Here is a 12,039-nt window from a genome sequence, read left to right as displayed (position 1 = left end):
AACTTACCCTGGCTAGGGAATATCACCTTGAGCTACAAAAATCCACATTAGTTCAATCTCCCCATTTTTATTTTTAGGGAACAAGCCCAGGATCTGAAAGCATGAGTACTTCATATTTAAAATCAGTATTAGGTAGAACTGTCGGCAGACTAACAGCAGTACATCAAACTCACATTTTATTGACTTGATTTAATCACATCGTCTGATAACCTGCACTATGCCAAGAAAATTCTAGTAAGATATGGACAGGTTTTTGTTATAACAGAAATAAGCATATACTATCTCAACTGTATTAACAGGTATGTATTAAATTAATCATAAATATTTACAAGTGACGCTTTTTCTTGTAAGACTTTTAAACCAGAAAAATTCACAATAGTAAAGGGAGAATCTAATAAATTAATTGAGAGCCACAATATTGATCAATGACTGCAAAAGACTCAGAGTTACATTTTTGTTTTTATTATTTAGGGAAATCCAAGAAGAATCCAAAAATAGTAGTTTGACTGCAGATGATTATCTAAATCTTGTGAAAGAGTGAATATGTTCCTTCAATAACAACATCTGCACCATTGTCAGACTAAGCCAGTTAAAAAAAGAAAGTATGTTGAGGAAAGTCAGTACAATTCTAAGTTATTTATTTACTCATTTATCTGTGTTAGCTACAGTATTTCTTGTTTTATTTAGAATTTAATTCTAGAATAAAATATAGGAAATAGATTTCACACAGCCAAAAAGTGAAATTATCAAATTTCATTTATACAAGTAGAATTCTATCAATTCTTAGAAAGTACCTGTTTATTTTTTTTCATTTAGCTCCATGATATAGCCCAAAATTCATTTTCTGTGAAGAAACAGAAAAGTTTATTCTAATAAAGTGAGAACAGATCATTTTGGCCCCGTGTCTGTAAAAAAAAAATATTTGAATGCAGGAAATCACATGCACATTAAATGCAAAAAAATCTGTAGACTTAAAACAAAAAAATAGGTCAAACCAACAAGCCATTCTAGAAAGCCTGGACAAGATGTCACCAAGAAAATCACCACTTGCAAAACGATTCATATCTATAAGATATAAAGCTGCTCTGTCAAAGCATCAGAAGTCAGTGCATGACAAAATCACGTATTCATTCAGGAAAGGGTACTTGTCCAACAGTAGAAGTGTGACATCTAGTGGTTACCACACCTCTTTGTTCACACACTTCAGCCTTCGTTAAAAGATCTGAACCAGGCTGCTGCTCACCCTTAGTGTTAAGACAAATGCAATAGTGCATATGGTGGTGCCTGTGTTTAAATGTCTGTATTAAAAATATATACACATATCAAATATCTTCAAATGCTTTCCTTTCATTACCCAAATTTAAAATAAAAAGACAACAGAAAAATGATGCTTTTATGATATATAATCGATGCAAAAATTTGTCTAAACCTTTAACATCAGAGATAAAAAGATCTACTTTATATATTAATGTTATATGGTTCTAATACAACCTATTAAGTGCCATGTTCTTGAGTAATTTGCTGTAACTGCGATACAATTCTTGCAAAAGCTGTCTCCCGTAAGAAGATCATCCTATATAGCATTTACTTACAGACAGCACTATATTACACAAATAGTATAAAAAGTCACAGACTCAAGCAATAGAAAATCACCCTAATCTCTCCAAAAAACATAGACGCTATAAAAGATACTATCGCATTTTAACATTTTTTTCCACTAATAGACAATGCTAGCCTCATTCTGGAACCAAGACAATCTATCCAAACTTCTCTAGTTCATAAATAACCTGTGGTAAGACCAAAGTGCTTTATTACAGTTATAGCATTACTTTCCTTAGGTTCTATGCACTGCCCCTCTAATAATACTTTACAAATAATACAAAATAGTAATTAAGATTTTGTTGCTCTTTTCTTATACCCTTACCATGTTTGCGTACTGGGGAAGTGACTATTTTTCTCAAAACCTTCTCTTCTGATTGTTATGGTGATCTAATTCAAAATCCTTGCTGCCAGAATTGTATGCTTTATTTTCACTTTTGACTACAAAAATTGCATGTCTGAAAAGGGCAAGGAATCACAAACTGCATCATTTGAGGATTACAATACCTTATTTTACAACTGTAGTGTGTGCAAATCATCATTTCAATGAAATTCAATAGTTACAAATATCCTTAAACTGCAAGTACAGTAGGTTCTATAGAAAGTAATATAGATAATCAATATTCTGCCAACAAAAACAATAAATAAATGTTTAAGTATTAAAACTAAGAAAAAATATTCCTGTACATTGTACAGTACCTTTTGGTTAAAGCTTCTTAGCAAAAATATAGCAATGTGTTTTTAAGCATTCCAGTTACAGATGGTTCAATATTAAAATTTCAAGGTTTCCCCATCATGAAAAAAATATTGCATTTTTCCATAGGTGCAGCAGAAACTGTCTCTCTGTGAACAAGGCTTCAGTCTTTAAAAATATATATACAGTAAGTATGAATTCAAATGAGACATTAAAAAATTATAATACAGTACTGAGGATGTACGGTTGTTGTGCATTATGGATTTTACATTCCTTCTTATTTTGAAAAAGCAAAACTAGAGAGCCCATTGTATATCACTGAGTTCAGCTGGATCTCCAAGTCCTCCATCAGCCTCCAAGTAATTCATAAGAGCTGTCATAGCAGTGTCATCATTTTCACATATTGCATCAAAGTCCAGCTGAGAATTACCACCTATAAAATTATTAAAACATTAGCATATGCAGTAAAAAGCATGAAGAATATAACAACTTTCAAAACATTTGTTTTTAAACAGCACCTTCCTTTGAAGTCGAGGCAAACATTTACATGTAAACGTTACAAAAAAATAATCAAGTAATAGAAATATGGCTGTCTGCAGACAGTTATAAGGACATACATAACTTGATTTAGGATGACTTAAGTCTTGCCAATCCATTGGACTACCTCCAACTGCTAGCTATTAAGACTTGTATCTATGCAGTGACATTCATGTCAGTGAAGTATAAAGCTGCTTTCTACTTCACAACACCTTAGTGGGAAACACAGTCATGTACCTGAATTTTCATCTGATGTACTATGCTGGATGAATGCTTGAAACCTTAAAGGCCACTATGTGTGAGCTCTAGAAATCAGTGCTGTACTCTTGCCTTGAACAACAGTAAGGTAAAATGCTTTAGCTCAAGGATCAATGAAAAATTTTTCCTTGCCTAAATGTTGCTGCTTTTTTATATATATTTTTCTTCTTTTCCAAACCCTTATTTGAGGATTAGCCTTTTTTTACATATATATGTATAAAGGGATCATAACTAAACTGGAAGAGAGATATAGGTTATGAATAAATAAATAAACAAATCTCTAGTAACGGAAATAAAAGAGGGAGAGAGAAACGTTTCTAAGCGCTGAAATACAAGATAAGCATAAACATTGCTTTTAAAGCACTTTGCCTCTTATGTTAAAAATAATACAATGGCATTCTCATCTTACAAGGCCAGGGAATCCTACATGCAGACAAACTGCTGCCTTAGTGCATGCCTGAAGGAGAGGAAAGGGAAAAAAAAGTCTTTCTGAAACATTTCGACTAGCCTTTGTATTGACTATCCATAACTCGCAGTTAAGAAAGAGATAAAGTGCTACGGACTATGGTTCACAAATTACAATCAGTTCCCTTATATTGCACCGAAATACTTTTTCTTACCCATCTCTTTTTTTCTGGAGAGGGAAATAGTAAGTACCTAATTAAAACCACGGCATGCAAGAATGTAATGGTAAACTTCTGTTACAGGATGTTACTTTTGTCATGAGATGCATTCACTGATCAAATTTTGCTGTTTGCCTTCCAGTGATAACACATAAGAGTCCTCTCATCAATCTTAACACAGAGAGACAAATAAATCTCTTCACAATTTATACACAGTTGTAAAGTGGTGCATTCAAAAAATTACACTGTTTATCAGAAATGTTCTCCCCTGCAACCCCCAAAATATCCATAAGAGAAATCTTACTGAGGAGAGGTTCATTACTGGGAAATGGAATAGCACCCTGATTTTGTTCTGAAGTCTCTAGAACTTCTGTTTCCGAAGGACATAGCTGAATCAACTCTTTATTTGGCACCTGAAAGAACAGAAGTGGTAAAAGGGACAGAATTAAATCCTAAATTTATTTACAATTTTTACATTACAGAAACATTATAAATTGCTGTCAAAGCATTAAGAACTAAATAGAGTAAATGAAAAATATGCACTGCTGGAGTGAGTCCAGCGAAGGGCAACTAAGATGATTAAGGGATTGGAGCATCTCCCTTATGAGGAAAGGCTGAGAGAGCTGGGACTCTTTAGCCTGGAGAAGAGAAGGCTGAGGGGAGACCTTATTATGGCGTACAAGTATCTAAAGGGTGGGCTGAAGGAGGATGGAGCCAGGCTCTTTTCAATGGTTCCCAGTAACAGGACGAGGGGCAATGGGCACAAGTTAGAACACAGGAAGTTCCGTTCAAATACACGGAAAAACTTCTTTACGGTGAGGGTGACAGAGCACTGGCACAGGCTGCCCAGGGAGGTTGTGGAGTCCCCTTCCCTGGAGATTTTCAAGACCCGCCTGGATGCAGTCCTGAGTAATGTGCTCCAGGCAATCCTGCTTTAGCAGGGGAGTTGGACTAGATGATCTCTAGAGGTCCCTTCCAACTCCGATAATTCTGTGATTCTGTGATCAACAGGCAGACCTGTTTTTAGAGGTTCACATACCACTGGACTTTGCTTAAATAAAAGGTGTTACTTACACATCTGTCAAAGGTACTTCACAGTGATGGCATCTACTTTATTGAGGGTCTAATTCAATATTCAGCAAATAAATCTAGCACAACAAATTGTACTAGTGTATATACTTTCCCTGTCTACTACCATAAACTACAAATTCCCAGTGACATCATGTTTCTAGCTAATAGATAAAAGACCCTCATACCTCCCTTGTTCTATATGCATTAAACCATATGAATTATAAACTTGTATCTTTTCTATTATTTTGCATCTTGTTACCATCACCATAAAAATCTAAGTAGTTTTAAATTACTTTTTGCACTTTAGAAAAATGAGGCTAGCAACAATAGAGATGGAAGTAATCTTAACCCAAATATAACAGGGTATTTTCTTTTTCCCCATCTGTTGCATGTAACACATACATGCAATTTAGCAGGACAGATTTCTTGGGTTGCCCGACTTGTTCATATTCTACTATGAAATTATTAAAATTGAAATGCTTTAGAAAAGAATTTTAGGAACAAATGGGATACGAAAGCACAGAATGAAGAAAAACCTTCAATGAATACAGTGGAGTTATCCTTATGATGAGATGCTGCATGATTTAGAGAGCTTAGTATATATAAGTCAACCAACTCTTAGGGAGAAAGACCTGTAGTAAAGCAGGGGAGAACGGATCATAAAAAAAGGAGGAATCCAAAATAATCCCCAGTCCAGAAGAGTCAGGAAATGAAAATTGCAATGGGAAGATAAACTGTCTTTAAATGGAAAGAAATTTACATTCAAACAAGTGCTGATAGAGAAGTAAATGTTTGTTCAGACAGTGCACAATATACAACATACAGTATACTTAGGTAAAAAAATGTTAGTTCCACAGTTAAGGTCAGTAACTATGATAGTTATAGTTTGTGGTATCACCAGCAGTACTAGATTAGCAAAACAGCATATTCTATCCATTTTTAGAAGACTACTGAAATACCTTCAAAGTAAAAATTTTAAACATTTCAAAACTGAGAACATACAGCATAGATTTTTAAAAGGGTCTTCAAGAACATTGAGATTAACAGTACAAGTGAGAGAAAACAAGAACTGATATTTTATTTAGCCTGTCAAGCTGAACAGGTAGAAACACTTTTACTCTCCGGAAGTTATTTAGCAAAAGTTTTAATGCAATTCCAAATGCAGAAGAGTCCTCATCACATGAATCAGAGTCGTATTTAGCATATTTGTAGAGCTTCAGCAAATATACTAATAATTCAGTGAAGACTGCAGTCCTCTCAGCCTCAGGAATAGCCCCCTTAAGGCTGATGGCCCCGTAAATGAGGTTGGAACTTCTGCTGCTGTCACATCTCTCAGAAGATGCTGCCTGGTAGTTTGCAATACCTTGCACATTCTCTCACAAAAGCACAAGATAGGATAATTTGGTTCAAACATGGGCTTTGAGCTAGCTGACATTAACCTTTTACTTTTAGATTTTTACAGGCAGTTGACATACTCACATTGCTGCAGTTTACAGTTAAAGCTGGAGAAGGTGACTTTCTCAAGAGATGTGATGGACTTAACTCCCCAGATGGTGACGAATGCAACCTAAAATTGTACATGTTTAGTTGATTTACCAAGTCACATTGATCATAAACTGAAAAATAGCCCATGTATTGCAGAACCCACCAGACCACCCCAGTGATGAAGCACGAGTCAGCTAATCTGAGATAATGTGGTCTTCAATTCTCCTAAAGATTCTAAATTCTCCTGCTCCAAGTTTTGATAACATAAAAAGCAGAAGAGATCAATAAAGGCAATGGGTCATAATTACTTGAGCACACTTTTATTTTTCTGTTGAATCACCAGCACTGACAGACCAAAGAGTAACAGGTTTCAGAATTATGCACACTGGGACAAATAGGTACATTTCAAATACATACAGAATACAGACAACATAAGGAAGTTCTGCAAAACGGTGGAAGGAAAACAACACATTCTTCTAATGCTCCCTCTACTATTAGTTATACCTGTCTCACCATATTTTCAAAAAATTCCAACTAAAAGTAAAGACCGCTTGTTTGTTACCAGAATTCATTGAGATACTGCACATCCTCCCTCACCAAACATGCCAGACATAAAACTAACAGTGAAAATGTCGTACCAGGGCCCTTTGGACAGCTTGCTCCCATCTGCCCCTGCTCTTCCTGATTCCCAAAGCATGAGGCATATAGAAGAACTGGGGCACTCTGGATGCTTCTGTTTCCATCACTTCCTCAGACCCCAAAAGTGATAAGGGAATGGAGGAAAGATAGAAAATGGGTGAATAAACAGCCTATCTTAAATATGTCCAGTTATTTGTCTGGAGTATTTGTTAGTTCTTTACATTCCAATATCCAATGTGCCATTTGATAAGCAGTACTGCCATCTCTAAAAGCTGGGACAGAAACTCCAGATTGAATAGATTTATAGCATTGCTGTAACTGAAATGATCATTAATCAGATGCTAATTCAATTCAGACATGCTTGTAAATGGAGCTGTAGGCATAGTCCTGAAATTTTTAAAAATACTTGGTGATGCCTGATGTACAGCTTGAGAACCATCTGTGTCTTACTGATATTAAAAAAATGCAGAGAGCAGATTCAGGTAGTAAACGCACTCATCCTATTGGATTATGTCTGTATTCTTGAAGGTATTTGATGAAAACCAGCTGGTGTTAGCCTCTGTTGATCACTCTTTTGTCTAATTGTGATTGCCTCAGTGTGTGCAAGATAGTAACTTGATTTCATATGAAAGAAAAATGAAGAAATAGCATGAAGTCCTACTCTTCAGCTGGAAAGAAATACAGCATTGTTCTCGGCAATGATTCTGGAAAAGGGAACTACATCTAGGTGCAAGCAACTATATCCAGACATCTCCAGAAACATTCAGTCATTACTGATGAGGCCTTCAATGGCCAATTGCATTTGTGATCACCTCTTCCTTTTACAGAGACAAAATCTTGTTTATTTTCCCCCAAAGATACAAGACTGTAGGATGAATACGATGCCAGAAATCCCAGTTACACAGTGCAACTGCTCCCTTCCATAGCTGGCTTATTTTCAGAACTGCCCTTCCTTTGGACATAGAGTTTACCTCATTCTGCATCACTTTTCTCTTAACCTTTTATTTCATCTGCATAGCAACTTCTTGAGCTATTAGTTTCAGCACAAGTTTATTTCTCAATTTCCAATGTCCACGGACAACTAAGGTCATTGAAACAAACACACCTGCACAAGACTAAAATGGCTCAGATCACTGTGACTGATGAAGCTGACAAGCAAAACATTTTTCCTTTCAAAGTGTTGTGACATTCAGTCTATTAGCTGAGAAATAAGATGACTGATCCCAAAGAAAGCAATATAATGTTTTTTCATTTAATAAACAGCGTTCAAGATGTGAACATAACCCAGAAAAACACTAAGTTTAATCAATGACTTCAAGAATAAGACTACCTGATGCAGCACCTTAAGGCGCGTGCTCATCACTGCCAGCACTTTCACAAATATTTGTCATGGAAAGTAGTTCTTTGAATCCAGAACTTGAATCCAGTTCCAGTTCTTTTTTTCTCCTAGCAGCCTCACTTTTTAGATTAGAAGCATGTCCGAACTATCACTGTGATCTAACTGAAAAAAATGTTTTGGTAAATCAAACAAACTGGGGTAAACATGCTGCTGCCTTAAACTGCTGCTCCATAAAGGAGTAAAGCCATGCTTTACTTACATCAAGACATCTACAAAATGAATCTCTGACAGATAGGGAGGTATGCATTATGAGCTTCAAGCTTATGATAGGCAGACAGACAGAAAGAAAATTATGTCAGTGTTAATATTATGGAAGCTGAACTTTTTGGTAAGTAAGCTCAATTTCTGTAGGGCCTCTAGTGAAAGGTCTCTAGGAAGGATATGAAATAATAAATATTGCCCTGAAATATCCCTGAAGACGCCTCAGCCATATGTGCCTCAACTGTACAGCTGAATTCTATTTAAATAGACTAAAAAAAAAAAATAAACCCACTCATAAAAAAAATTCCCCTAAAATGGGGAGATTAACTCAGTACCATAATCTCTTCTCCAAATACCACAATTCTGTCTTTTGTAACGGATTCTTCTGTTTCCTAAGTTTAAAACAGATAGAGTGTACTCTCTTGCGACCTGATGAACTGTCACAGAAGAGGAGTAATGGTTTGGTTTGACCTTCGTACAACACTCATAAAATTTCCCTCTGTTGCTTAGGAAGATTCTGCTCCTGAAACTGTTGCCTCTGTAGCAATACGAAGAGAAAGGGCATTGCTCATGGTTCTTAAAAACAGAAATATCAGAACTTTCAAGAGGTAGCTTTGAAGAAAACTTTCCCAGGAATGCATTCCTTCTTTCATCATCCAGCAAATTTATTATTCCTCTACTTAATAAACTGGTTTCCTTAAGCTGACGACACATGCTCACATGGGTGAGCATTTTCAGCAAAGGTCAGGTGATCTCAACCAAGAACATCACACTGAGCTGACTGAAGCATCTAGAACAAGAGTCAAATTAAGCTCTTGGGTCATGCCTGGGTATTAACTGTCAGAGATGAGAACTTTTGCCAACTTAAATCAGTCTTCAGAAAGATACAATAAAAAGTGACTCTCCTTCCCTCTATAGATGGCACTGATGAGAGGACTTAAAACAATGGTATTACCAAAATGTAACATCCCTTCTTGCTGTTGAGGATATCAATCCTTTTTTTGTTGCCAGTGCTTTTCCTCCTCCTTGCTGGATAATCCCAGCAACCTGCCAACATGCTGAAGGATAGATTTTGATTTATTTTTTTTAAAGTAGCAATCTTTCATCCCATCACAACTAAAGTGTTTATTCTTTTCTTCCTTTCATTGAAAATGAATGATTCCCTGTGCAATTTGACTATTCTAGTAAAGGGGTGTGAATTCATTGTTGGAAGGCGATTCCAAAATACTGGAAACAGAGCAAGGAACATCTATCACCATCACTCGTCACACTCTTAGGCTCTGACCACAGTTTTTACTAGTTCAGAAAATTAAATACTGTCTTCTGATTAAGAGACAGCTGAGAAGACAACCATATTGCGAAGAGATAATTTGTAATCCCAGACTTCACCATGGATTTACAAAGGGGAAATCACACTTAACCAACCAGACAGTCTTCTACAAGGAGGTGACTAGCTTGGCGGATGAGGAGATAGCCCAGGATGTTATTTACTTCAACTTTAATAAAGCTTTTCACACTGTTTCCCATAACACCCTCACAGACAAACTGATGAGTCAGAATACTACTGAAACAGCAGAAGATGACCATGCTATGGCATATCAGTGTATGTATAGACTGGAGGACAAGAGGCTGGAGTGTAGCCCTGGAGAAAGAGAACTGGGGGGTTTGGTTGACAGTAAGAGCTATGACTGAAAACAGACTTTTTCTGTGCGTGTGCATCCCAAAATCCCGGAAATAGCTGCCTCAGAGACTTTAAAAAATGTTTTTAGACAACAAATGCTGATACAGTGCAAACTGACACACAGTAATAACCTCTCCCTCTATAACTAAGTCAGGCACCACTGTGGGTGCACAACATAAAAAAATACATAAGGGTATCTTCATGTTAAAATTATGTTTCTTCCTTTCAAATTCCTTGGCTATGCTGTGTACCTGCTAAAACTAATATGTTTCAAAACAGTCGATCTTTTATTAACAATTTGAATCTTGTATGAATTCCCATTTGGAATAACACAGTGAGTGTTTTTTTTAACCTATGGCTGGGTACTAGGAAGGAATTGTGCTATCACTTTAGTCTGCGTTCAGGATAATCAGGAACGGGACAAGACAGCCTATGAAATCACTCCACTGGGGACTGTTTCAAGGAAAGTTTTCCTAGCAGAGCAACGCTATCAGAAAAATATAAACACTACTCACAAACAACTGATTTTCTGTTCCAAAATGGTTTATCTACCTATTTCAACATCACATGAAGAAGCTGCATTACAGTAATGCTTTTGAAGTCATCGTTAAATAATACTTCCATTAACAAAGGAAATTACATGCCCAGAACAAAACTGTTTATGAACACCAGTGATGTGTTCTGCCATGCATGAGATTAACATCTGGTTATAATTGGCATCTCATATGCCACTGCTCAAAGTAAAAATATTTTATACATTTACCACAGTAAAAATGAAACTTGAACAACCCCCACAGAATCATGTATAACTCTTCTCTATCTTTACTTAAAAGCCTAATGTATGATATTATGCATTTATTACCTTTGCAATTCTAATATTTCATTTGCAATTTCGGTTCCTATACTTCCAGCACCAAGAACTGTTCCAGAGGACATTCCAGGTACACTTACTAAAGACTGTTTTACAGCATCTACAGTTAAAAAAAGAAAATAAAACCTTAAGTTTGTAGCAGTTTTATTATGCAGCAAGAACAAATCACCTCAAGGATTAATTTTAAAGCGATTTTTGTTCTGTATCTCTTATTTTCAGAAATTAAATTCCTTAAACCACTAACTCATGAGGGAGGGTGTTGTCTCATTTGAAATATAAAGATAATTGAATATTATATTTGTGAAAATTGCTGATCTCTGGTAATGAAATAGCTTTAATTGTTACTACCTCCAGTCTTTCTCACAGACAATGCAAGACACATGAGAAAAAAACTCTTGGATTTTTCACAAACTGAAACCAGTTATTAAAATGAACAATTTCAAAAGCAAAAATAAAAAACCTTATAGCAAGATGACACAATAGCATGTAGAAATCCAAATCTATACATAGTAGAAATATATTAACAAAATATATATCAATATCAGTATCACCCTATATTCTATAGGTAAACTCAGACAGTTTACCTATTGCATTTCTTCAGAAAACCAGGCAAAATATGAATAAGGTCTGTGACAGAAGCATAATACCCTATCCACCAAAAATCCTAGCTATAGTAGAAGCTGATAAAAGGAAAAAATATGCTATAAGCCCTTTTGATCACAGTTGTGTGAATGATATGAATTAGGTTGCTGTAACTAGAAATTGTTACCAGAATTAGCTTTAAAAACAAAAATAATCCTTCCTTGCACAACAATCTACAATAAAAAGAGTCCTGGATTGAATAAATCTAAATGTGTAATGATTGTTTAGGAGATGCACCTATGATAACTGTAAGAAGCAACACTTGCCTTCTGCAGACTGGGAACCGTGGGGGACCTGTTCTTCAGCTGACTCGTTATGACCTCTGAGGTTTAAATAAAA

General features: G+C 35.8%; 1 protein-coding gene across 1 annotated transcript in view; it reads right to left on the bottom strand.

The window, feature by feature from the left end:
- Positions 1 to 308: 308 nt before the first annotated feature.
- Positions 309 to 12,039, bottom strand: part of BMAL2 (basic helix-loop-helix ARNT like 2) — a gene marked incomplete at its 5' end in the record, with an annotated part of 41,692 nt that continues 29,961 nt past the window's right edge. Inside the window, 5 exons of the mRNA XM_082479534.1 lie at positions 309 to 2,726; positions 4,016 to 4,124; positions 6,262 to 6,349; positions 11,050 to 11,158; positions 11,967 to 12,022. Coding sequence (XP_082335660.1) covers positions 2,590 to 2,726; positions 4,016 to 4,124; positions 6,262 to 6,349; positions 11,050 to 11,158; positions 11,967 to 12,022 — 499 coding nt within the window. The 3' untranslated portion in view covers positions 309 to 2,589. The remainder of the gene's footprint in view (positions 2,727 to 4,015; positions 4,125 to 6,261; positions 6,350 to 11,049; positions 11,159 to 11,966; positions 12,023 to 12,039) is intronic.

Source organism: Vanellus vanellus (assembly GCF_965231255.1).
Source record: "Vanellus vanellus genome assembly, chromosome: 1".
Lineage (NCBI taxonomy): Eukaryota > Metazoa > Chordata > Aves > Charadriiformes > Charadriidae > Vanellus > Vanellus vanellus.
The sequence above is the reverse complement of the archived record's forward strand: the minus strand, read 5'-3'. Positions and strand labels throughout refer to the sequence as shown.